Raw genomic sequence first — 27,441 nt, 5'->3', positions numbered from 1 at the left:
GACACAGTGACGACACGCATGATTCAGTCCTCTGCAGTATGTGTCTGTTGAGCTGGATATCTTTAATATCATGCCGAGTTTTAGTTTCACACCTGATCCAGATCTACACGGTTTTTGGGATTTGGAACTGAAGCGTGCAGGCTGGTGACGCTCCAAAAGCAGGTTTATGAAGCTTGAACTCTTGTAAGAAAAGTCACACATCTCAGATTAACAGATTAACAACTCAGAAGAGTCATGATTCACACGTGAAAGTCACAAGTCAACGTTACGTTTCACATTTTTACATCTGGACTTTTCGCATGTAGTGTGCATGCTTTTATTATTATTATTGTTATTATTATTTTGCGCGTGGTTCATTTATCTTTTTTTTTTTTTCTCCTGCATGATTCATTATATTTAACATCTTATTTTTTCTTCACACGATTCCTTACTTTTAACACTTGGTTTTTTTTCTCCACACGATTCATTTATTTTCACGTTCATTTTAAAAACGGATTCATTTTCCCTCACAATTCGTATGCACAATTTATTCATTCTCACGTTTGATTCTTTTAAATGATTCATCATTTTCTCATGCGATTCACCTATGATTCATTTATTCCCACATGGTTCATTTATGTACAGATGTGATTCTCTTTCACACGATTCAGTCATTTTTAAACTGATCCCCCCCCCACACACACACGATTCATTTATTTTCACATGTGATTCTTTCATAATTAATTTATATTCGCATCACTTTTAACAACCGATTGTTTCCCCTCACAATGATTCATATTTTACATGTGATTCATTCCTTCTCACGTCATTCGTTCAAATGATTCATTCATTTTCACGTGATTCTTACACGTCAATTATTTCCACATGGTTAATTAATGTGCAGACGTGACTCTCTTTCACACGATTCAATCATTTTCATTTTCGTTTACATTCGCGTTCATTTTAACAACTGATTTTTTTCCCTCACGATGACTCATTTATTCATTCACTCGTTCTCACATGTGACTCTTTCAAATGATTCGTTTATTTTCGTGGGTGATTTTCTTTCACACCATTCAATCGTTTTGCCACATGATTCATTTCTACTCACATGTTGGACTTTATTCAGGCTTTGGGGGTTTATTTAAGACATATTCATGTGATGTCACGTTTTTACACGTTGAATGGCACTTTCACACACGTTATTTTCACATTTCCTGTGTCATTATGTGGGTAATACGTGAGAATTTCTAGCAGGGGAGCGAACAGCAGGCGTGGCGATGATATTTCTGTACACGTCCTGACACGAGATGCTGAGAGAGCGTTCATAGCAGACTGGGTGTTTTCTGTATTAACTGATGGAACATTTATGCAACTTTCTGCATTTCTTTTGTGTTTTTTTTTTTGTTGTTGTCATTTTTACAAAAAAAAAAAAAAGTGTTGTCACATCTTTCCTGCAGCAGGCCTAGCTAATTGATGAATTTTGTTGGAACACCAACAACTGTAATAACAAGTCTTTATTAATCATGTATACATTACAGCACAGTGAAATTGTTTTCTTCACATACCCCAGCATGTCAGGAAGCCATGATACAGTGTCCCCTGGAGCAGAGGGGGTTAAGGGCCTTGCTCAAGGGCCCAACAATGGCAGCTTGGCAGTGCTGGGGCTCGAACCCCCAACCTTCCGAGCAGTAACGCAGAGTCTCAACCGCTAAGCCACCACTGCCCTGATTTTCCATCTTAGATGGAAATGGGACAAATTTGCCACAAGCCAATCCTTCTCCTTCACTCCTTCATTGTATTTGGTTCTCTTCTACCCTCCCTGCTCTTGGTTTTAGGTGGGTGTGCTAAGAGCCGTGACTCAGAGGAGAAACAGGAAGTATTTTGTGCTCAAAAACTTCACCCCCTCTACTAAATCTCTTCCTCTGTCTGTCTTCAAGCTGAGAAAAAGTCCTACAGCAAGGTAAGCAACAGATCTTCAACTTGTTTAGAAACTTTTTAAAGAAAGTTACAGTGTTTTTTTTTGTTGTTGTTATCTACACTCCCTTTTAAAGAGAGAGAGAGAGAGAGAGAGAGAGAGACAGATTTTCTGTAGAATTCCCTGCAGATTTGACACTAAAATGAACTACTTTCAGCTGATGCTTGTTTTCCAGGAAAGCATGCCAGATAATTATTGCAGGCTTGCAACTCTCATGGCAGTATCGGGCTTCTCCACCCTCTCCTGGGGCGGTTATTGTTTTATTATGGCTATCATATTCCCTTCTCTGATTAGCTGCATGTGTACGGGTCGTGCCTCGGGTGTCTCAGACATGGCGCTGTTGACCCCTGTCAATCTCCTCATCTTTCTTTCCTTTCACTGCACAGACATATTTAATTTCCAATTTCTCCAACGTTGGGCCTCTTGCGTAGTCACGGATAGGCATCTCCCAGTCGCTCAGTCACTCAAACCCTACACCTCAAAACACAGCCGGATGAATAGAACGATAGAGGGGTGAAGACGAAGGCGGAGGAGTGATCAGACCGGCGTGTAGCTCTGTCAGGCAACCCGACTCTCCTCGCCGTGGGGCGTCCTCGGGTTTTATTCCCCCGGGTCCAGTTACCGGCTACACGTAAGCTTAACCAGGCCAGATGAACACACACACACGGACAGACACAGTCACGGACACACAAACACAAACACACAGACCAAACACAGGATGGAGCCGGAGCCAGAAGAAAGCGTGCCTGAACTGGCCGAGGGAATCATGCAGTTAAGTGCACGGACTTGTTCTGTTCTGCCATGTAGATTAGACTGCGTGTGTGTGTGTGTGTGTGTGTGTGTGTTAAGATCTTCAGTGGCCACGCCTTACATCTGTAGGCCCTCACCGCAATCTCTCGTGCAACGCTCTTCTTTCACTTCCTTCCTGTTTGGTTTCTCCGTCTGGTGTGGGTTTAGGACTAACACATCCTGCTAGCAATTTCTGTTTAAACAGTAGCCGTGGTGTGAAATGTCTGATCTGGATCTGTGTTTCTGCTACAGTAACCCTTTGTGTATTTATAAATATTCAGTGTCAGTGGGTCAAATGCAGGCTAGACTAGGCATGGTAGGCTGATTGGCGTGTCTAAAGTGTCCGTAGTGTATGAATGGGTGTGTGAGTGTGTATGTGATTGTGCCCTGCGATGGACTGGCACCCTGTCCAGGGTGTACCCCGCCTTGTGCCCCATGCTCCCTGGGAAAGGCTCCAGGTTCCCCGCGACCCTGTAGGAAAAGCAGTATAGAAAATGGATGGATGGATGGATGGATCTATTTCTATATATCTTTTTTTTCCCGTTTTCTATATTTCTATACAGTATACACTGTAACACCTGCTCATTTATGCAGTTATCCAATCAGCCAATCATGTGGCAGCAGCACAATGCATAAAATCATTTAGACGCGGGCCAAGAGCGTCAGTTAACGTTCACATCAAACGTCAGAATGGAGAAAAAGTCCGATCTCTAAAATGTGACTTTAACCGTGGCGGGGTTGTTGGGCTGGTTTGAGTAATACAGAAACTGTTGATCTTCTGAGGTTTACACAGAACAACAACAAAAAAAGCATCCTGTGAGCGGAGGGTCTGCAGGCTGAAACGCCTTGTTGATCAGAGAGATCGGAGGAGAACCACCAGACTGGCCTGCTCTGAGCTGACAGGAAGTCTATAGTTACTCAAATAATCACTCTTTACATCTGTGGTGAGCAGAAAAGCATCCCAGCATGCACGACACATCAAACCTTGAAGCGGATGAGCTACAACAGCAGAAGACCACGTCAAGTTCCAGGCCAGTCTTTCGCTCTTGACGTGTCTCTGCAGGATTTTATACGTTGTGCTGCTGCCACGTGATTGGCTGATTAGATGACTGTATAAAAGAGCAGATGTACAGGTGTTCCTGTTAAAGTGGAGGGCGAGTGGTATTACTCCAAGCTGATTTTGATTCGAAATCATATTTGTTTTCCGCTCTGAACCGCGTCTGGCTGTTTTTATATTCGATCCTGTCACAAGGAAATGAACATCCCCTGAAAACCTAAACTCTTACAGGTTTACATATCGGTATTTTTAGAGTTCCTAGCGTGCTGAAACCTCTCAGTCGTTTAGCGGAAAGTGACGTGAGATCATTTTTCTGCATGTGTGCATTTAAATGAGTGGATTTTTTTTTTGTCGCCAAATTGCCGAACGGCAGCAGAGCTGCTTCTGTGACATTCCCCCGCTGAACCCGAGAGCATTAGTGTGCCCCGACAGTAGCAGTAAGATGGCAGCTCGGGGGCGCCCGAACAAGCAAACCGGCACGTAAGTCCGAACACCGAGGTCTTTTAAGTGATGATGGAAACCCGTGAGTCATGAGTGCTGTCTGAAATTCCAGGGACAGCCTCGATCATGTGCTCTGTGGTCGTCTGGTAGGGCGTGGTCGCTCGCTTTCGCCTGTTTTTGTCATTTCTTTTTTCCTCTTTTGAGTCTTGCAATCAGGTTTTTTTTTTTTCCATAACTTGGCTGACAAGAAACTCTAAATGTAGTATAACTCTAAATACAATAGGTACTTGCTTGTATTTATCGTTATTTTAAATCCTGTACATACACGTATCTGGTGTTTTGCTATAACATGCATATATTTATTTACATTTTAGGCAGTTCAGTAATCAGTCAAAAGGTTTTTAAGATCATGAGAAATATTTCAGTCGAGTGTCCACAAACTTTTGACCGCTAGTGCATATAAAACAAATGATTAAAGATGTTTTAAAAATGAAAAAAAAAAAACAAATCAGGCTTCAATAAATCTGATATTTTGTACACAGTAATATATGGATTTCGGAATGATATATATTCCGTTATATCTAATGACGTTATATTACGTTACATATCTGATATATCTGATGTCTTTCTCACCTGTAAACCTTCCTTTTTATGATCACTACAGTATTACACTCCCCTTGAGAAGCATGAATATTATTTATGATGTTATAATCTCTGGACAACAGCGTGTATTAGGACACGCCCTAGATGGGCGACAACCTGTTCTGACTCAAACCTGACTGTAACCGTAGCAACATAACCATGAGTCTGCTCTTTGCTCTGTTACCATCGGGGGCTAAAAGCAGATTATCATCTGTAGTTTCAGCGTCGTCATTTCTCTTTCTTTTAGTACCTCCGTGTCACGAACGACTGAGAGAGAGAGAGAGAGACACCGAGAGAGACAGAGAGAGAGACAGACAGACAGACAGACAGAGAGAGAGACACTGAGAGAGAGAGAGACAGAGAGAGAGAGAGAAAGAGAGAGAGAGAGAGAGACAGAGAGAGAGACACTGAGAGAGAGAGAGAGAGAGAGACAGACAGACAGACAGAGAGAGAGAGACAGAGAGAGAGAGATGGAGAGAGAGACAGACAGACAGAGAGAGAGAGAGAGAGACAGAGAGAGAGAGAGACCGAGCTAGAGAGAGACAGAGAGAGAGACAGACTGAGCTAGAGATAGACAGAGAGAGAGAGAGAAAGAGAGAGAGAGAGAGAGACAGAGAGAGAGACAGACTGAGCTAGAGATAGACAGAGAGAGATAGACAGAGAGAGAGAGAGACAGAGAGGGAGAGAGATACAGAGAGAGAGACAGACTGAGCTAGAGAGAGACAGAGAGAGATAGACAGAGATAGAGACAGAGAGAGAGAGAGACAGACTGAGCTAGAGAGAGACAGAGAGAGATAGACAGAGATAGAGACAGAGAGAGAGAGACAGAGAGGGAGAGAAACAGAGAGAGAGACAGAGAGAGAGACAGAGAGAGAGAGAGAGACAGAGAGGGAGAGACAGACAGAGAGAGAGAGACAGAGAGGGAGAGAAACAGAGAGAGAGACAGAGAGAGAGAGAGAGACAGAGAGGGAGAGAGACAGAGGGAGAGAGACAGAGCGAGAGAGAGACAGAGAGGGAGAGAGACAGAGCGAGAGAGAGACAGAGAGAGACAGAGACAGAGAGAGGGGTATTTTGTGGTTTCAGCATGGTGAACAGAGGCATTCACTTTCAGTTGTCTGTGTTCTCTGAAGACGAGACGTAACGCAGAAACGTATTCAATCCGCGTAGTATCATTTGTTATGTATATAATGTGTTATATGCAGACTTTTATTTTAAAACTAATGTTTATGATATAAGCAATAAAACACTCGAGCATGCTGGGATAGGAAAATAATCCCGTCACCGGCCTACAGTAGCATGTCTCAATGCGCAGCTTGTCGGGTTACAGAGAAACCGCAGAGAAGCGCAAACTCCTCTGTACCGAAGACGTTCCCACGGTTACAAAGTGCTGACACTGGAGACTCCTTACATACAGGAACCCTGCACCATATCTAATCTATTTGTTAAATAACATCACGTTTTAGATTATGTGGAAGGTCCACCATCCAGATCCCCGTGTAAGCTGTCGCTATAGAAACGATAAGGTATTAGTTATCACGCGCACATTAATATTAATATTAATATAAAGCTGTGATGTGCAGCCGCACTACTGTCAGAGCTGCTGTTCCAGAAAACGAATCAACACCTTCTCTCCTATCGCAAGTGGATTTTTCTCACGTCGTGTCAATCTGTTCCTACAGAATGCTCCACTTCAAGGCCAGTCCGGATCAGTTCGGGCCCGAGGCGAGGCAGCTGGGGCTGCACTGCTGGCGGGTGGAGAAGCTGAAGGCCGTGCCGCTGGCTGCGTCCGAAGTCGGCGCTTTCTATAACGGAGACTCTTACCTGGTGCTGCAGAACAGAGGAGACGAAGGAGCCGACCTGCACATGTGGATCGGTGAGACTAAGATCCGACGTTAAAATCGGCTTTAATAAAGAATAAATAAGTAAATAAATAATAAAAAGTCAGCCGAAAAAAACAACACAAACAACAACCATAAACGTAAACACTGCACAAACAGGCTGATTATAAGCGAGACTGTGGAACACGTAACAACACACGTGGACGGCAGGAATCTAATTACTGACCGTATTCTGAATAAGACGTATAATATCCTGATGAAGGTGTTTACATGAGTCGCTTTTAGAATACTCCTGTCATGTCCCCGTGTTACGTGTTATAGAACTTAGATGGATTAACGGCGCACGTCATTACGTCACCGCGTCGATGCTGGGTTTTCTCCCAGACTCAGAGTCGGCATTTACTCCTACTTCCTCATCACGGTCTCAAAGTTCAGCAGCGGAGACGTGCTGCTTCCAAATACATCATAATTCACATGATATTACGATATGATCTTATACTTCCTCGTGAACACGTCGTAAATCCCTCTTGAACGTAGATATTCGACTCGAACCTGAGCAAAGGTTATTCCTGTTCGTAGCTGCATGCAGAGTGGCAGTACGCGTGAGGAATAGAACATGCTGGAATAGGAAAATAATCGACCACAGGGTGACGTGACGTGACGTGACGTGACGTGATGCAGGAGCTGATTATTTTCCTATTACAGATCGTCCCAAAGTGCCTTAATCCTCTTTACACCGCAGCCATTTCTTCACAACGCCATCTTAAATCGACCCCCCCCCATATTTTTATCCTTTTATAGCTACATGCTGTGTACATGATGCGTTAGAGCAGCTGTAAACAGTCGTTCCATCGCCAGCCTCATTTCGTTCTCTCTCATGAAGCTTACAGGTACAAAGCGCTGGCGCCGGAGACTCCTTCCGCGAACGTTAAATAAACATCTCCTTACAGAAAACGTCCTCGTTTCGCCGATCGTATCTTTATCTTTGTCCTTTTGTCCACTGTACACATCCCTGTGAACGAGCTGTTACTATAGAAACGATAACGCCTCGATATTTAAACAACGTGATTCACAGCTGCACTATGGTCAGCTGTTATAAAAAAAGAAAATGAATCAACGTCTGATTAATCAGAGTCCAGAATTCAACATGCAGAGACGTACAGCACTGTATGAGCCACTCAGACGGAGTACGGTCACGATGATGGAGGGATAAAGGGACAAGCCCAGGGGAAAACAGGAAGAGGAGGAGGTTGACGTGGGTCATTAAAGTTTCAGTAGAGACGGTGTAGTATTTGGCCTGTTGGCCCGGTGTGTACGTGCTGCTTTAGAGAGTGCTGCTATTCTGGTTGTCAACACATAGATTCATGATCTGTCCCCGTGCCCTGCTCCTGCCCTCCGAAATGGGCCTGTTCCCCTCCTCCCGAACCAGCGTAGCATATCCTAGCACACACCTCTGAATACGATAGGGTGTCAATTCTTATTGTTTTGTTTAAAGATCTTTTTTTTTTTCATTTAGTACTGCCCTTCAGACGCTACATGAGACGATTACATTCCTTCAGTTACATTCACTTTTATTAATAATCGCCTCCATATTAAACCTGACACACTGTCTGTTATAAAGCCGACATAAGATATCAGGTGGGTGGAGCCTGACAGGGACGTGGCAACTGGCAAACTGTTCAAATATAACAACAACAGCAACAACAACAACAACAACAGCAACAACAACAACAACAACAACAGCAACAACAACAACAACAACAGCAACAACAACAACAACAAGAAATTGCACTCGCACATTTCACTTTTGCTTCTTAGAGACGAGGTTTTAATTTTTCTATCATCTCTCTCTCTCTCCATCCACTCTCTCTCTCTCTCTCTCTTTCCCTCCACTCTCTCTCCACTCTCTGTCTCTCTCTTTCCCTCCACTCTCTCTCCACTCTCTCTGTCTCTCTGTTTCCCTCCACTCTCTCTCTCCACTCTCTTTCTCTCTCTCTCTCTTTCCCTCTACTCACTCTCTATTTCCCTCCACCCTCTCTCTCTCTCTCCTCCACTCTCTCTCTCTCCTCCACTCTCTCTATTTCCCTCCACCCTCTCTCTCTCTCTCTCTCTCTCTCTCTCTCTCTCCTCCACTCTCTCTCTCTCCTCCACTCTCTCTATTTCCCTCCACCCTCTCTCTCTCTCTCTCTCTCTCTCTCTCTCTCTGTCCTCCACTCTCTCTGTCCCTCAGGTGAGAAGTCGTCTCGTGATGAGCAGGTCGCGTGTGCCATGTTGGCCACCCAGCTGGATAGTTTCCTGGGTGGAGACCCCGTCCAGCACAGAGAGGTGCAGGGCTACGAGTCACCCGAGTTCATGCACCTCTTCCCCAGGGGAATTAGCTACAAGGTAAAAAAGCTGAGACGAGCACACACACATCTATATTAATACAGAATGACATTCTACTCAGCAGTTTCTGAAAGACTCTAACCAGCCAGCCAGCCACCAACAACCATACCACGGTTAAAGCCACAGAGATCACACTTTCTCCCCATGCTGATGTTTGTGCACATTAACTGAAGCTCTTGACTTGTGTGTGTATGATTGTATACACTGTGCTGCTGCCACACGATCATGACCCAGAATACCGTATGTATTGTAGATAAGCCTGGACGAGAGCGATATCTATGCACCTGACTCTTCATGGTGTTTGTCTTTTCATTTTGTAATTCAGAAAATAACACGTACATCAAACTTTCAAACCTTTTTCACGAGCTGCATGTGTGAGAAAGGCAGTGTTTCTCAGAAGTATACTGTAGATCCGGACTGAGAAATGTGTGTTCATTTACACTCTTTCCTGGAACACATGCGGGAGGGGCTGGATTCTGTAGTAGGTGTTTTTACATGACGATGAAACACCACTTCCTGAAGCGAGTCAACCACCATTACAGTCAGTTAACACATTTAACCCCGTGTTAAGCTTTGTGTTTGAGTTGTGTATAAACGTGAGCTCTCTCTCTCTCTCTCTCTCTCTCTCTCTCTCTCTCTCTCTCTCAGGAAGGAGGAGTGGAGTCGGGTTTTAGGAAACAGCAGTCTGGTTCTGATCTGGTTCAGAGGTTGTATCATATTAAGGGGAAGAAGAACATCAGGGCAAAGGAGGTGGAGCTAAACTGGTCCAGCTTTAATAAAGGAGACTGCTTCATCCTCGACCTGGGAGAGGTCTGTGTGATAGATAGATAGAGAGAGAGAGAGAGAGAGAGTGGGTGTGTTTGTAAGGAAAGAAGGAAGGAAGGATGGATTCATCCATCCATCCATCCATCCATCCAACCTGTGTCCTAGCTGATATTTTGTGTGTGTCTCCAGACGATCGTGTCATGGGTCGGCTCTCAGGCCAATATATTTGAGAAGCAGAAGGTGCAAGAGATCGCAACTCTCATCAGAGACACCGAGAGACACGGCAAAGCGCAAATCACTCTGGTCAAGGAGGGCGAGGAGACGCCCGAGATGCTGAAGGTGAGGAAAGTGCTTCATAACCGCGTCATAACCGACGCCATGACCCGGAGCTTATGACCTGGTGTTCTGCAGCGTTGTGTTATTACCAGTAATTCTCAATAATAATAACTTCCATGATACGGTCCAATGATTGCTGATCCCTTTAGAAGAAATATCACTGTACTTGAGTCATGAAGAGCTTGTCATTCAAGTGGAGCTCCGTGGGTGATTTTTAGCATGCGGTGTTTGGGGGGAAAATCTTTTCTGATATTGAAAGTTTTGTCACTTGCACCGTTATACAGTTTTTCTTTTCATTTTCATTACAGTTACTTTGTTGTTGGAGAATATAAATATCGTAGGACGGTTTTTATTACGTACATAACATCTGTCAGAAAACAGATGCGGGGGAGGGGGAGGCAAAAATGATCATGTGACGTGTATGTATATATATATATATATATATATATAAGTATTCAGAACAATTGTGCTTTTTAATTTACAAAAATAAGGAATTGTACACTTTGAATTGACAGTGAACGTGATTGACAGGTGAGTAGATACTCCTCCTTGTTCTGATTGGATGGATGTTGGTGGTCCGGTTAGAAATTTTTTTAAACATTTTGTAGAAGCTCTTCTGGTCCCAAGATCTCCAACTAAATCTCAACCACCAAGCACACGGTGTTAAAGATATATCCACACACAAGTGCTCATGTTCCATTTCCTCGCCGTGTGATGAACAGGTTCTTGGTCCGATGCCGGCGCTCAAAGAGAGCAGTCCCGAGGACGACAGCCAAGCGGACGCATCGAACACGGCCTCTCTCTACAAGGTACCGGAGCACATCTTTATTAAAGTCTGAGACAGTGACTCAGCAGAAATCACTACATTATTGCTTGGTTGTTCATTTCCTGCAGGTTTCAGACGCGACAGGATCGATGAAGCTGACCGTGGTCTCGGAAAAGAGTCCGTTGGCCAAGGACCTGCTCGTACGGGACGACTGCTTTATCTTGGACAACGGAGCCAACGGCAAGATCTTTATCTGGAAAGGTGAGCGAGGGGTCTAAAGAAGTGAAACACTGATTACGGAGTGAAACCCCGAGTCTGTGCATGCTGTTCTAGGAAGGAATTAATGCCGGGGTAGTGTAACGGAACAGAGCGACTCTCATCACCCTACATGTGATTATTTTCCTATAACAGCATGTCACACCGGGGGTTATTCATCTTCTACCACAGCAAATTCCCGGCTACTGACAGTTTTTTGTTTATTAACAGATGACACATTTTATTTTTAGCTATTAATAGTTACGTTTAATGTTGTGAAACATCCATAAAAAGTCTTGCTATCACTTACGTTATAGCAGCTATAAAGTCATTCCCTCACAATTCTCTCTCTCTCTCTCTCTCTTTCTCTCTCTCACTCGCTCTCTCTCTCTCTCTCTCTCTCTCTCTCTTTCTCTCTCTCACTCGCTCTCTCTCTCTCTCTCTCTCTCACTCTCTCTCTCTCTCTCTCTTTCTCTCTCTCACTCGCTCTCTCTCTCTCTCACTCTCTCTCTCTCTCTCTCTTTCTCTCTCTCACTTGCTCTCTCTCTCTCTCACTCTCACTCTCTCACTCTCTTTCTCACTCTCTTGCACTCTCTCTCTCTCACGCTCTCTCACTCTCTCTGTCTATCTTTCTCTCGCACTCTCTCTCTCTCTCTCTCTTTCTCTCACTCTCTCACTCTCTTTCTCACTCTCTCGCACTCTCTCTCTCACTCTCTCTGTCTATCTTTCTCTCACTCTCTCTTTCTCGCTCTCTCTCTCTCGCTCTCTCTCTTTTTCTTTCGCTCTTGCTCTCTCTCGCTCTCTCTTTCTCGCACTCTCTTGCTCTCTCTCGCTCTCTCTCACACACTCTCTCTCTCTCTGTCATGCTCTCTATCCCTCTCGCTCTCTCTCTCGTTCTCTCTCTCTCTCGCTCTCTCTCTCGCTCTTTCTCTCTCTCTCTATCTCTTGTGCTCTCTCTCTCTTTCTCTCTCTCTCGCTCGACTTTTAGTAAATTTGAAAAGTTTTTGGGTTTTCGAGTTGAGGGTGTGGGTGGGGCGGCAGAGGGGGTTCTTTTCTTCTTCCTTCTTCTTCCTCTTTTTTTTCTCTTCTTTTCTTAAATGGAAATAATATTTTAAAAATGTAAATATGACAATATTTTAAAAAATTGGATACAATAAAGGTGTCTTAAAAGTCAAAGTCTCTCTCTCGCTCTTTCTCTCTCGCTCTCTCTCTCTCTCTCTCTCTCTCACTCTCTCTCTCTCTTTCTTAAAGTTAATAAGACACAAATCACTTCTCATGCGTGTCGTGTTATCGAGAAACCCCGAAGCGTAAACTGTTCTGTCCTGAAGTTACAGCTTTTACCTCAGACTGAAGACTCCTTCTGTGAATGTGAAGTAAACGTCTCCTCGCAGAAAACTATCACCGGATCAACTATTGCACACTTTTTAAAATCTGTTCATGAGCAGCGTCCGCTGTACAAGCCATTGTGGATGAGCTGTTACTATAGAAACGAGAACATATTATAACGAGCGCAGTAACATGATAAACCTGTGATCTGTAGCTGCAAGTAACGTCAGAGCCGCCGCTCTAGAAAATGATTAGAATCAACACCTTCAGTACAGACCAGTCTGATTCAACAAGACAAAACAGGACGAGTGATTCAATGACACAATGTCAGGTCAGAATCCAGACTTTAACCCAATCAAGACACTCCGGCGTGACCTGAACAGTGCTGTTCCTGCTGGAATTCCCAGAAAAACTGATGAACTGAGACACTTCTACAGGGAAGAGCGGCGTAAAGTTCCTCCTAGGTTCTACCAGTTAATAAACACCAGGGCTCGTAGATATATTTATATATATTTCCGCACTGAGTTTAATAAAGATGAAGATCGGATCGCACTGTTTGAGCGATTATGATGCAGAAATCCTTCAAATGTTCAGATACTTTAAGGACTATTTATATGAGGTCTACAGGTTTATATAACCTGTAGACCTAATAAGTGTTTCTAGGTGCAGTAGGATTCATTTAGCGTACAGTGTATGACATAGTGTCATGTATTTTTGAACAATCGTCTTCAATATTCAAATATTTGAAGTGCTGTACACGTTATTCATTCATCATTTAAACATTTTACATGAGTACACCTTCTCATACTTGCGATATGTTCTTTAATTAACGTGCATTAATAGGTTAATCAAGCTTATCTGATCTGATCTGATCTGATCTTTATCTTATTGTCTTATCTACAGTGTAGATCTGACCAACACCTCTTTTTTCTTTTCTCCCCCAAGACAACTGGAACACCTGGCTGTTTCACGTCATGCTAGTCTATTCTTCTTCTTCTTATTATTATTATTATTCTTATTCTTGTTTAAGAATACCGCTGATCTCGATGTTACGTCTCCACAGGCAGCGGTGCTAATGCTGAAGAGAAAAAAGCAGCTCTGAAGGTTGCAGATGGTTTTATCGAGAAGATGAACTACCCCAGGATGAAAACGCAGGTTTGTTCAAGTCGTCACTTTTAGCAGAAGATGATCTTGTTGGATAATCGTTGGGAGAGGGGAAAGAGGGCTGTAGATGAAATCCCTGCTGGTCTGTTGATCTGAAATGTGCTTCACTGTAAGCAGGGTTTCTCATGATTTTAAAAGCTGCTTTGTGATGATATCTGATCATTCTGTATAACAGGTTAGTTTCCTGATAAAAAACGCTTGAATTTAACACGTAACAAATTCCGTACAAACGCTTTTTACGGTCCGATAAGTTGGGAATAAAACACTCCATGTCGTGATGTTACAGGAAAACTATCAACGGCAGGGTGGTGTGATGAAGCGGAGTTACCGTTAAAGTGGATTAGCATGTTCTGACGTGTTTTATTCCTCTTACACCACAGCAATTTACCCATAATTACAGATCTTTCTATTTGTGAATGACATGCGGCATGTCGTAAGTTTTATCCGTTTATAGTTACATTTAACGTTGTGAAACAAGTCCGTTCCTGTTCTCACTTACGTTTCAGCAGCTGTACACAGAGCGGCGTTCTCTCACCAGCCTCTCTTTTTTTTTTTTTTTTTTCCCCTTGAAGCTAATAAGACACTCAGAAAAGCGCCGACACTGGAGACTCCTTCCCTGGACGTTAAATAAACACATCCTTACAGAAAACCTCGACATATCACCCATCGCACACATTTTCACATATTCCGTTCATGTCGAGCGTCCGCCGTAAACGTCCCTGTGTAAACGGTCACTATAGAAACGTTCGCGTATTCAAATGAATCGACACCAAGCAGAATCCAGAATTCAACAGCGCTGTGGTGTGAATAGTTTCATGAGATGGTACTTGAAGCGTTTTATTAGAAGAAGAAGAAAAGAAACGTCACGTATCACAAGCAGTGTCTTTCTTTACGAACATGTCGGAAAGTTTTCTCATAGACGGAGGTCACGTGATCGTACACGTCTGTTTTTACCGGCGGATGAGATCAGTAACAAAACATCTGCATTAAACCTTCCATTTCCCCACAGGTGGAGATCATACCACAGGGCCGAGAGACCATCATCTTCAAGCAGTTCTTCCAAAACTGGAATTAAAATGTTTAAAATGATTCGGTTTACCTAAGGGTACTGGAAAAAGAAAAAAAAAAAAAACTGACTCGAGCGGTATTTTATTACGTAGAAAATAAAATGACTTTAGCATTGAATTCTCACAGAGCTACAGTAGAAATATCTTTTAAAATAAGTATTAGATATGTTTAATAGATTTCTAAAAGTCCATACTGGAGTAGAGTTTAATCTCTTTTCTTTTTTTTTTTTTTATAAAATTTTGTGCAAGACCAAACTCGCTCATAAACAAAACAAACTGCCAGTGATGAGATCGGTATTATTTACCAGTGTTCAGGCCAATATGATGTTTAACAAAGATTATGGACTGTTTTGTTTTTGTTTGTTTTGTCTTGGGTTTTTTTTTCTTTTCTTTTTTTACACGTTTTCGTTGTTAATAATCCGTGTACTGTGCTAAATTGGCAGCAAAGCAATAAAAGTCACAGTTGAGCAAAACTTTGTGGTTGTTATTGTCTTTATTGACGATCGTTACTGTCCTGTGGATGAATCTTTACGTGATATGGAGTGACATGGAGCAGCAGATTTATCTGCGGGCCGGTAATCGAATCGATAAGCTTGGCGTCGGAGTTTAACGTGAGATTAACACGAGCGCATGTAAACAGTCGTAAATGTGCGATAAGTGTTGCTGAGGGACGGAGTGAAAAGCAGGCGTGTAGGACCTCTCGGTGGAGATGTATAGATGATAGTGCTGTTTATGATGAGATTAGGAGGAGATCGTATTTGCTGGAGGTTGAAGTCAGTGCACTGAACCTAATCACAGCGGCGATGTGCAACAGTCCTTAATCAGATGTGGCAGTGTGTGTGTGTGTGTGTGTGTGTGTGTGTGTGTGTGTGTGTGAGAGAGAGAGAAATGAGAAGTGAGTGCCAAGACTTTCGACCCATACTGTTAGAATGACTTTTTGTTGTTGTTGTTTTGCTTTCCCAACGTACAGTATATACATTCACCGTACACTTTAATTCATTCATGTAGTTATATAACCCACCATCCAAGGTTATATTATATAAACAGTCATGTGAAAAAATAAGTACACCCCATGGAAATTGTCTGCTTTTTTGGCATATTTGGACGAGCAAACATTTGATCAACAGTGCCTATTAATGAAGCTGAACAATATACTCGAACAAAACCACAAGGTAAATGATCCTTTTCAATCCTTTATATCAGACATATTTAATAAATGTGTGCTACTTGGATTTGGTCGGATTTGTTTTTTTTTTTTTTTTTTAAATGTTCCTGCTGTTCCTACTCCGGTTTCCTCCCCCAGTCCAAAGACATGCACTGTAGACTGATTGGCGTGTCCAATAGTGTCCGTAGTGTACGAATGGGTGTGTGAGTGTGTGTGTGATTGTGCCCTGCGATGGATTGACACCCCGTCCAGGGTGTACCCCGCCTTGTGCGCCGTGCCCTCTGGGATAGTCTCCAGGTTCCCCGTGACCCTGTAGAGATAAACAGTACAGAAAATGGATGGATGGATGAGTGTGTGTGTGTGTGTGTGTAGGATACACTTACTAAGGACATTTATTTTTGAAATATATTGCCGTATAATACTTTCAATCGTGATATTAAGACAGATTAGAAAACTGTGGTGGAGTGAAAATGATCCCAGCTTACTACATATCTCAATTTCTTACAAAAGTTTCACGTAAGTTTCCTCAAAGAACAGAAACTAGAGCAAAGTTCAGCGTTACATAACCAGTAACTGCATTCAATACTCACCGACCTTTCGGTTCAACTGAAGTTTTCCACACTTGCTTTACTCCTGTTAAGGATGATTACAGTAAATGGGGTTGAATACAAGAGCATTTAATGTAATTTATATAGTTATTGACATCATTATAGACAATGCACACATTTTATTCCCAGTCAATCAACGCAAAGAACGCAATTATTTTTTACAATGTCTACCATGTCAGAGAAGCTGCGGTGTGGAACGAATTGAAGACGACATCCACGTGACCAAATTTAATAACGTAAAGGATATGTAACTCTTCGGATTATCTACTAGAGGCTCTAACGTTCTTAAACTTTGCCCCGAGCTTCTCTGAGTGGTCATTGTGAGAATGCTGATAGTTTTTATAAGGGGTGCCAATAATTCTGAAATGGGTTGTATAATGTACAGTATAGTCGTGATAACATTATTATTATTATTATTATTATTATTATGATGATGATGATGCCAGTAGACTTAACACCAAGTGATGAAAGCATGATGTATACGGTTTTGCGTATATGTTTATGTTATATGAAAACAGGATGTATATCGTTTTATGACAAACATTAATCTGTAAATGATATATTTCCCATTTTGAGTTATCCAGACATTCTGTACAGGAGGAATTGCTTCATTTGATTGGTTTCTATTGATCTGGATTCGTGTTTAGAAACTCACATAAGTCACTTTTCATCATTAGTCATTTTATAGCCAGAAATTTTGCTTTAATTCATTATTTAATTTCTTTTAACGTTATGTCAGCGCTCAGTTCTACTGGTGCTAGACCTATTCAGGGTTTTTTTTTATATATATATATATATATATATATATATATATATATATATATATATATATATAGATATAGATATATATATAGATATATATATATAGATAGATAGGTTATAGGAATGACCTCTTGACTTTTCCGGTAAATCCATCACTTACCATCGGCCAACCCTGTGACTCCTATTACCCTATTACACATTAGATAAATACTGTATAGTGGAGGAGATTTTCCCACTCATATAAACTGCTCTTATAAACCGAGGTTATGAAACAGGTCCGAAGTTCACACGGCACTGAGATAAAAGCGTGAGATGAGCGAGATCGTTCGCTCTTTTTCTCCTGCCACCTCCACCGGACTCAGCTCCTGGTGAGTCCTGCTGGGATTTCCATTTCTCATAGCGTTATTTACTCATATTAAAAATTGAAGGGAACAATATTTCATGAACAAGGAAGTGCCGTTATAGGGTCCGATATATATATATATATATATATATATATATATATATATATATATATATAGCGATGAAATTATTACAAATATTAATTATGTATCATTTATTGTTATATCGTGTGCAGAAGATGTCTATTTTGGATTTAAAAATGTATCTATTTATTCATTTCAGGAAAACTGGTAACACTGCACAAGATGAAGGGGATTCTTAAAGACAGAACACAAAAGAGTATGTACACTAGCTTTCTGTTATATTTATATGACACAGTATGTAACATGCCTATATGTATTATACGCATGTGTATCTGTAATGCTTAAAACGCTAGCCAATCACGGCCGTCTGCGAGCTCCTGCGTGCGGAAGAGGGCAGATAGTTGATGGCTGTTGTGTGTAGTATGCAAATCTATAATAAAATTACATATATCATTTTATTTATAAATATTAAATAAATTTTAAAAAATGCCAAAACAGAGCAGTTACTTGTAATTAAATGCCAAGTTAAAAAGATATATAGTTATCAAACTATACATTTCAGTGTATTTCAGTGTACGGAGCTTGAAAACATTATCTTCTAAGTGTAAAGTTTTTAATCTCCCAATATGAGCTAAATAATCAACTGTATGCATGTATTATAAAGTAGAGAAACTGTATTATTATTATTATTATTATTATTATTATTATTATTATTTGGGGGCTGACCTTCTGTCTGTGGCAGAACTGAATGCTGTGGTCAATGTGGAGATGCAGAGCCACTCGATCGGAGCGGTGCGCTGGAATCTTCCGGAAGAAACGGTGCAGGTTCACAGCTCAGCTCCCAGCAGCCCTTTCAAGAACAGCAAGAGCACGTCTTCACGCTCACAGGTAAACAGGAAACACCCTGTTTTCTCTTTCTTCTGCTCAAGACATGTTTCCGAGCTAGGGAGGTCCACAAAAGTACTGCAGTGGCGACGTAGTCTTGTAGGAGTCTAATTCAGTGCTGCGTGGAGATCCGTGGTCTCAAAGGGGTCTAGGAGGGTACTTCAGGGGGATTGTGGCCTCATAGGTGTTTGTTAAGTTCATGTAGAGGTTTCTAAAGGTACTGTGGTTGTGTAGAGGTCTTTAAAGGTACTTTAGAGAGTATGTGGTGTCATAGATGTCCTTTAAGGTACTGCAGGAGCTCAGTGTGGTTTCGAAAGGTCCTGCAGTTGAGCTGTCGTCCCTGGAGATTTTTTATACGGTACTTCAGGAGGTCTGCTGTCCTGTTAAGCTACTGCAGTGACTCAGTGGGGTTTTTAAAGGTCCTGCGGTTGGACTGTCGTCCCTAGAGATTTGAAAACAGGAGGTCTTTCATCCGGAAGGATCCAGATGGATCCTGTTAAGGTACTGCGGTTACTCAGTGGTCTCATTGTGGCTTGAATAGTTAATGCAGGTGGACTGCTGACCTGTAAGAGTCTGTTAGGGTACTTCAGGGGTTTTGTGGTCCCATAGGTGTCTGTTAAGGTACTGTAGGAGTTTTTAAAAGTACTTAAAGGGGACTGTGGTAACCTAGAGATCTGACAAGTAACTTCATAGGGTATGTGGTCTCACAGCGGTTCTTTGATGTAATGCAGGGAAAGAGTGGTTCTGATAGGGGTCCATTGAGGTACTACAGAAGGTACATGTTGCCCTAGATATCCAAAAAGGTACTGCATGGGGACTGTGGTCCCGTAGGGGTTGTAAATGCACTGCAGGGTCTCAGTGATCCTGTACTGCACGAGGTCTGTGCTTCTGCATGGAGTTCTGTAGTGGGTCTGTGGTACCCTAGAGATCTGGAAAGATACTTCAGGAGCTTTGTAGACATCCCAAAGAAGATTTGTGGTCCTACAGGGGCTTGCTATGGTGCTGCGGTGGGTCAGTGGTTCTGTAAGAGCTGGTAAAGGTACTGCACGGTATTGTTCAGGTCCATAAAAAGTACTGCAGGGGGTCTGTGGTCCCTGGTATGGAAGGTGTTAGATCAGACCTTATATCTGATATTATATCCTAGAAGTTATATTTCCTTGCAAGAATTGGTCAATATTATTTAACAGCTTCTCTTTGATGTCTCTGTCGGCATTCCCTGTAGCAAAGACACCATCAGAAGAGCCTGAAAGACCTCCGGAGCCTGCAGGAGTGCATCAGCTTTCTCAACAGCTGGGAGCTACAGGTGGCACAAGTCTGTAAGGTGAGTCAGAAAAAGAAACCATGGGGAATGTTTTTCTCTTGTCCTGTGGTTATAACTCCAGGAAATATTACAATACAGACTCTGACACGGAGGTCATTCAAGTAAGGAAATAAACAGAGAAATATCCATAAAGATTTGTGCTGATCTTCCACGGCTGGGGTTTTCCCTTTCGCGCTTCCTTATTTCTTTGTTTCTCTGGAGCCGAAGACACAACGGGAGCTCCTTAAGTGACAGCTCTGAGGTTTTATGTGTTTATAAAGGTTAGTCATAGCTTTATTATTTCATAGCTACAATTTACAGTTAAACAGAAAAGTTTGCTTTCCTCATGGTTTATAGATTAGAAAAAGGAAAATGCTCAGAGCACGTACAGTGCTGTGAAAAAGTATTTGCCCCATCCTGACTTCTTTTGGTTTTGGGTATACCTTATACTAAATAGCTTTAGATCTTCAAATGAAATACAACATAAAACTAAGGCAACGTGAGTAGACAGTTTTGATTTATTAAATTTTTTAATTGAAGCAAAAAATCTTATCCAACACCTATCACCAATGTGAAAAACTAATTGCCCCCTTAAACTTAAAATTTGGTTGTGCCACCTTTAGCAGCAATAACTGCAACCAAACGTTTCCGATAACTGGAGATCAGACTTTCACTTACTACTAGGACTAGGACTTACTCCAACGCTTTGGATCGTTGTCTTGCTGCGTAATCCAGTTGTGCTTCAGTTTCAACTTATGGACTGAAGACCGGACATTCTCCTGTAGGATTTTCTGGTAGAGAGCAGAATTCATGCTTCCCTCAATTACTGAAAGTTTCCCAGGCCCTGAAGCAGTAAAGCATCCCCACACCATCACACTCCCTCCACCATGCTTGACCGTAGGTATGATGATCTTCTTGTGGAATTCGGTGTTTGGTTTACACCAGATGTAACGGGACGCCTGTCTTCCAATCAGTTCCACTTTCGACTCATCAGTCCACAGAACATTCTCCCAAAAGGTTTGAGGATCATCAAGGTGTGTTTTGGCAAAATTCAGACAAGTCTTAATGTTCTTCTGGGTCAGCAGTGGTTTTCACCTCACCACTCTTCCATGGAGGACATTTTCCCCCAGTGTCTTTCTGATAGTGGAGTCATGAACAGTGACCTTTATTGACGCAAGAGAGGCCTGTACGTCCTTTGATGTTGTCCTTGGCTCTTTTGGGACTTCCTGGATGAGTCGTCGCTGTGCTCTTGGAGGAATTTTGGAAGGTCGGACACTTCTGGGAAGGTTCACTACTCTGCCGAGTTTTTCCATTTGGAGATGACGGCTCTCACTGTGGTTCTTTGGAGTCCCAGAGCCTTTGAAATATCTTTCTAACCCTTCCCAGACTGGGATTGATGTGATTGGACAGGGTTTGCAGTAATCAGGCCTGGTTGTGTCTCATCCAGCTGAACCCCATTATGAATGCAGTTTCATAGATTTGGGGAATTAGTAACTACGGGGGCAAATACATTTTCACACAGGCCCAGTTGGTATTGGATAACTTTTTTTGCTTCAATAAATAACATGATCATTTAAAAACTGTCTTTTGTGTTTTCTCAGGCTGCCTTTGTTTCATTTTAGATTTTGTATTAATTTCTGAAACAATCTAGCATGAGATACACACACAAACAGAAGAAATACTTCTTCACAGCACTGTAAAAGATGCAGTTACTGTTTAACGACATGAGCCATTCATGAATATTGATATCGCATTTAGGAAGGAAAATTAAAATTTTCTATTAAGCTTAATTAATTTGGTATAGGACATATTTTGGAGGAATAACTTAACTCTCGAGAATTTTTAAGGTGTGCCAAAATAATAGAGATTTATTATGTGGTAACTTTTGACAGCTGGATAACAGTCATTGATATTTGTCCTTTAATACTGTAATGAATCTAGTAATACATGGTTTTAATTTGCTCCGTATTGTCTCGGTTTCGTGTTTCCTCAGAGACAGTAAGGTGTTTAAATCTTATCATACCACAGCGCTGTTGAATTCTCGATTCTGATTGGTCCGAAGTAATATGATATCGTTTCTATAGTAACATCTCATTCACGGGGATTTAGTCTGATAATAAACAGCTATAAAAAAAACAAAACAAAAACGTATTTAATAAAGACGAACGTTTAAGCGTCGATATGGTGACGTTTCCTGTAAGGAGATGTTTATTTAACATTTATGGGAGGAGTCTCCAGTGTCGCGCCACAGGAAAGTCTTCGGGTCCGAGGAGCTGCTGCTATAACAGCTGTCTTGTGGATGTTCTACAACATGTAATTATACTGTAAATGGATAAAAAGCACGACGTTCATACATAGGAATTTAAATGAGTAAGAACGTGTAATAAATTGTTTCGGTAGAAAGAGATATCAAACACTTTGAGAATAAATTTTAAACCTGAAATCCCGACTATTAACTATTAATATCTACTAAGTACTCTGAACACTAATAACAGTCCATGTAACTAATATTTGTGTTAATATTTGTCATTATTTGAACGTTTAAGGTTGTAACGTGAAATGCGTTTGGTTATGAAAGCGTGTAATTTATTGCTTGCGTGCGATCTGACACGTACAACGTTTATTGGAGCCTGATAAACCGTCAGAGATACCGCGTCCCGATTTATGACCAGGTGGTTGTATAAAAGCTGCGAATGCTGATTATGAAAAGAGGTCATTTATTTAGATTACACGTTTGATTCTGTACGTTCTGAATACTTCATGCACAGAGTCACATTTTAGACAGATGTGTTGGAGGAGAACGTGCAGAGAGACAGATAGAGAAAGATCTAGGGTGAGGTTAGACTTGTTCTTGGAAAATGAACCGATAACACATAATAATGTACGGATGGGTATGTGTGTGTGTGTGTGTGTGTGTGTGTTGTGGCTGCAGAAAGGAAGCGATGGTGGAGATGAGTGTGCTTCGGGTGCGTCGGATCGGCACGAAGACCCTCGAACCGAGCGCAGTCTGGAGGAGAGCCGCAAACTCATCCTGCAGTGGGCTGATGAACTCAAGAGCGTCGACAAGGTCAGAGGGAGTGATGAAGGCTGACATCTATCACCAGTTTGACGGTTTAATAGAGTTGAGCGATGAATTATATCATGAGGTGTCACCGATGACGTAAGAGAAACGATATGGAGCAAATAATAATAATAATAATAAAAAATCCAATCCATCTCATTCGAGTACATTAAACCACGACCGCACTCGTTGTACACAAGTATAATGAGGATAAAGATTTCGTATCTTATTTGGTGACAGCAACAAAAAAAAAATCAGTGCGGACGGAGGTCAGATCTTTCGCTCTGTCGCCGATTGGCTGTATGAATTTATCATCTGGGCTAGAAAGAAATCGGCCGCAGACTCTTTCACAGAAAGTCCGAAATAATCGGACGGCAAACGCAAAATAACGCTGATCCTGATATCTGTCAGGTATCTAAAGAGAGCCCGTGGCTGCAGGAGAGGTTCAAGTGCAGTGAGGATGATGAGCAGAAGAAGGAGGAGCATGGAGAAGTGGTGCAGCAGAGGGTCATGGAGTGGGCCAAAGAGCTTCAGAGTGTCTCAGAGGTGAGCGAGATTAAAGACGTCCTAAAGAAACCCTTCACCTCTACGCTGGGTTACGCAATACTTAATCACTAAAGCTTGGCAGCTTTACAAAACGTCATAACAAGGCTGTTAGTTCTTTAACCCGGAAAACAGCCGAACTGTTCATGGCCTCTTTTTGCACTCAGAGCTGTGGCATGCTGGGAGATGAGCTGCCGCAGATGCTTCGTCTGCTCGGTCTGAGGAAGAAGAGGCTCGTCTCCTTGATGCCGCTGCTCGAGTTCATCACCTGGTCTTTACTGAAGGACGACAGCAAGGTCAGATAACGAGTGTCCTCTTCTGCGTTAGTTACAGTGTGAAGTTATCAAGCTTGACAAATAGTCTCTTTTTTTCTCTCATTTTAAGCATTTATTTCTTACCAGAGGTCAAATTATTATTAATTAATTATTATTAATTAATTATTGTTAATTATATTATTAAGAAAATTTTAAGCTTGAAATGTGTAAAAAAAAAAAAAAAAAATTTTTTTAAAAACGAGGAAAAATCTCCTATTTGATGTAGAATAATCTATAACTATTAAAAAAAACAAAAAAGAAATATTAGATACATTTTCTCACAGTCGAGATATTTTCACTTGCTAACATCATTTTTGTGTATGAGGATATTAATCATGTAAGAAAAAGTGATGATTTATTATTTTATTTTTTTTTAAATAAAAAGTTTAAATGTCTGCCATTCCAGGATAAAATAAGATCATTTAAATAAACTAGTTTAATTAAATTAATAAATTCCTAATAATTTAACGATTATTGATTTTCAATTCAATTGTAATAACGAGTGATTAATAAATGATTTAAATAAACGTTATCCTGTTAAAATTTTACAATCTTCCACAAAAAAAAAAAAAAAGGTTCTTCAGGGGTTCTCTATATATTATTTTAATAATATATAAATAATAATATAATATAAATATATATATAAAGGTTTTGTTTAGAACTATTGCTCTAGGAACAACCAAAGGATTGTAGTATTAATAAATCATTTAATGTATTTTTTTTCTTATTTATTAAATAAAAGATGACCAAATAAACAATTTAATAATTTATCGTTGATAATTCAATAAATAATAGATGCGAAATGTAATTTCATTTAACAATTTAAGTTTTTAACAGCATGTATACTGATTCTTTATCATTTTTGCACTTGTTCTATTATAGGATACACTGTGTATATATATATATATATATATATATATATATATATATATAATTTTTAAAATAAATTGTGCAATGGGGTGCAGTCTCCTTGTCTTTCACTCAGAAACTAGAGAAGATAGAGTGTATACACTGAGTGTATATAGAGTGTATATACTGTATAATACTGTATACACCATGGGTTTTGCGTAACAGCTGAATGGCTGTGTGTGCATGATGAAGCTGATTTATGATGTTTTGTCAGTTTATTGCGGTTATACGAGATGAACGTAGGATAAAGGATAAGCTCGCTCATGATTCCCAGGAAACGGTGGTTGAAGTTCATGCTCTGCATGCAGGCCTCTGACCTCTGCGCACGGATGAGACAGGAGATGATAAGATACTGTATAAGTCAATACAGCCACGCAGATCGTTTAAAACAAGACAAAAAAAGATTCCATTCAAAGCAAATGAGTCGACAACTGAAGGGTGTAATGAATAAAACCATATCGAGGCAGGTCATCGGAGGAAAAGTTTCTTATGTGCGCTGGTGTTGTTTCATTAATGCAGGACCTGGTTTCTCAGCTGTGGCTTTCGGCAAAGCAGCGCTCCTGGGAAGCAGGTGAGAAAATACAAAGCTGTCATGTTAGCTATGATTACAGGCGCACCTCAAAAAATTTGATTCAAAAAGTGGAGCTTTCATGTATTCTAGATTCATTACACACAAAGTGAAGTATTACCAACCACCTGGGATACCATAGAAACCATCTAGTACCACCTAGCAACACCATAGCAATCACATAGCAACCGGATTAGAAACAAACGATCACCCACCTAATAAAACCTCAGTAACGTACCACTGCAACCGCCTAGCAACCACCTGGAACATCTTAGCAACCACCTAGCAACACATTGTCAACCCTTTAGCCATACCGGCGAATGAGTGACTGTTTCAATCTTTAGAAATATATTTTTTTTGTTTGAAAGATGAAGTTGAAACTGAAGTTGCCTCAATTCTTTCTGACTTGTTTCTTTTTTTTTTCCTCTCTGAAACAGGCACACAACAATACATCCCCAACTCCGGTACGTTTCACCAGCTATTGTACATAAATTATGTATCTGAACAATAATCGGACGGAGTTCTGATTTGCGTCTCTGGTGTGTGTGTGTGTGTGTGTGTGTGTTCATCTGAGTAATCTTTTGTGTTTCGTATTCTCTAGTGTGGTCTTGGATCACCAGCGCATCAGGTACGTTTCTGACAACATTACACGGTATAAAAAGAACAAAGGAATGCCTGTTTCTTGACATGATTTAAACCGGATGCTTACTTCCGCTCTGTTCTCTACGTACCCCAGTCAATGTTACCCTCGACCCGTTGACGGCCCACCCCTGGCTGCTGCTCTCCGATGATCAGAAGAAGGTTCAGGAGGGTTTGGAAGAAGCCGACCTGCCGTACAGCCCACAACGCTTCGACAGCTGGCCGTGCGTCCTGGGCTGGATGGGCTACACGAGAGGCCGCAGCTATTGGGAAGTGGATTTAGCGAACAACGGCTACTGGAGAGTCGGGGTCACCACGGCGTCCTCTAAGAGGCACGGACGCTTCCCTATGAAGCCTTCGAAGGGTTACTGGGTGCTGTGGAGGAGCACACGACAATTCTACGCCTGCACGGACCCCGAGACGCCGCTGCCTGTCACGCTGGTGCCAAAGAAGATGGGAATATACATCGACTACGAAGAGGGCCAGATCTCTTTCTACCACGTGGAGAACAAATCGCACATCTACACCTTCACGGGGCATTTCCACGGGAAGCTCTACCCGCTCTTCGCCCCGCTGGACGGGAGGACTGTCATGACGGTATCCTGTCCTGAAGACGACAGCGCTTCATAAATTCTTTTCCTTGTACATAACACTGAACACTTTATCATCCTGTGCCAAATTCAGCATAGATTTTCACCGTAGTAGCATTATTTAATATATTTATGATGTCCGTTTGTCTTGAGATATTCTCTGCCCGCATGATACTTCCTGAATTTCTGACTTTCTATCCGTGTTCATTTATTACTGCGATTGCTGCTAGACTGCACTTTATTTTACAATTATTCATTCTCCATGTGTTAGATTGAACATCATTGCACCAGGGCGTGCTTATTATATCTATATTAATATATACATATATTTTTTGTTTAAAAAATCATATTTTTCATATTGAGGACATCATAGTAACACATGGAGTTTTGTTTTATTAGAAATCTGTTTGCTTTATTATTAATTAATAGCATTTTAATGCTATTCAGCCTTCGAATTTGAGTAGTTTTCTGTAAAAAAAAAAACAAAAACAAAAAAACAACAACAAAAAAAAAACAACAACAAAAAAACAACTTTTTTGTGAAATCCTGTACAGACAGCCCATAATACTGTATCTCCGGAACCTAATTCATCACAATATCGATGTTCTGTCACTGTATTGTCTGGCTCTATTTACCTCCATCCTGTTTTTGTCAGGAAATCATTTCCTTCAGTATGTCAGAAGAATAATTCCTGATTCCTGGCTACCTTCTTAAAGAAGGCAGGTTCTTCAGCCTCTTTAGGTTCTTCAGCCTCTTCAGGTTCTTCAGCCTCTTCAGCCTCTTCAGGTTCTTCAGCCTCTTCAGCCTCTTTAGGTTCTTCAGCCTCTTTAGGTTTTTCAGCCTCTTCAGCCTCTTTAGGTTCTTCAGCCTCTTCAGGTTCTTCA

The 27,441-nt window shown here is 41.3% G+C and overlaps 2 protein-coding genes across 2 annotated transcripts; both read left to right on the top strand.

Moving 5' to 3' along the window:
- The first annotated feature begins 1,837 nt into the window (after positions 1 to 1,837).
- On the top strand, positions 1,838 to 14,890 carry capgb (capping protein (actin filament), gelsolin-like b). The gene is made up of 9 exons (XM_053639229.1): positions 1,838 to 1,942; positions 6,566 to 6,759; positions 8,955 to 9,109; positions 9,758 to 9,919; positions 10,064 to 10,213; positions 10,933 to 11,019; positions 11,105 to 11,237; positions 13,621 to 13,712; positions 14,731 to 14,890. The coding sequence occupies exons 2-9, from the start codon at positions 6,567 to 6,569 to the stop codon at positions 14,794 to 14,796; spliced, it is 1,038 nt and encodes a 345-aa protein (XP_053495204.1). The 5' UTR covers positions 1,838 to 1,942; position 6,566; the 3' UTR covers positions 14,797 to 14,890.
- A 2,786-nt stretch (positions 14,891 to 17,676) lies between these two features.
- On the top strand, positions 17,677 to 27,340 carry si:dkey-219e21.2 (E3 ubiquitin-protein ligase TRIM39). The gene is made up of 11 exons (XM_053640410.1): positions 17,677 to 17,691; positions 17,948 to 18,004; positions 18,491 to 18,636; positions 19,856 to 19,954; positions 22,866 to 23,000; positions 23,406 to 23,540; positions 23,705 to 23,833; positions 25,280 to 25,331; positions 25,766 to 25,792; positions 25,930 to 25,956; positions 26,065 to 27,340. Exons 2-11 carry the CDS (start codon positions 17,971 to 17,973, stop codon positions 26,595 to 26,597), a joined length of 1,317 nt encoding a protein of 438 aa, XP_053496385.1. The 5' UTR covers positions 17,677 to 17,691; positions 17,948 to 17,970; the 3' UTR covers positions 26,598 to 27,340.
- The last annotated feature ends 101 nt before the right edge of the window (positions 27,341 to 27,441 follow it).

The sequence above is a fragment of the Ictalurus furcatus genome, chromosome 13 (genome assembly GCF_023375685.1).
Source record: "Ictalurus furcatus strain D&B chromosome 13, Billie_1.0, whole genome shotgun sequence".
NCBI classification, from domain to species: Eukaryota; Metazoa; Chordata; class Actinopteri; order Siluriformes; family Ictaluridae; genus Ictalurus; species Ictalurus furcatus.
Note: the sequence above shows the minus strand (reverse complement) of the source record. Positions and strands in the feature narration are given on the sequence as shown.

What these genes read in the sequence shown, in the direction of transcription:
- si:dkey-219e21.2 (XM_053640410.1), top strand. Translation starts at nt 17,971, where the DNA reads ATGAAGGGGATTCTTAAAGACAGAACACAAAAGA. An exon ending in TACTGAAGGACGACAGCAAG is followed by an intron (nt 23,834 to 25,279) that starts GTCAGATAACGA and finishes TCATTAATGCAG; the next exon opens with GACCTGGTTTCTCAGCTGTG. An exon ending in ACAATACATCCCCAACTCCG is followed by an intron (nt 25,793 to 25,929) that starts GTACGTTTCACC and finishes CGTATTCTCTAG; the next exon opens with TGTGGTCTTGGATCACCAGC.
- capgb (XM_053639229.1), top strand. Translation starts at nt 6,567, where the DNA reads ATGCTCCACTTCAAGGCCAGTCCGGATCAGTTCGGGCCCGAGGCGAGG. An exon ending in CAAGATCTTTATCTGGAAAG is followed by an intron (nt 11,238 to 13,620) that starts GTGAGCGAGGGG and finishes ACGTCTCCACAG; the next exon opens with GCAGCGGTGCTAATGCTGAA. An exon ending in ACCCCAGGATGAAAACGCAG is followed by an intron (nt 13,713 to 14,730) that starts GTTTGTTCAAGT and finishes ATTTCCCCACAG; the next exon opens with GTGGAGATCATACCACAGGG.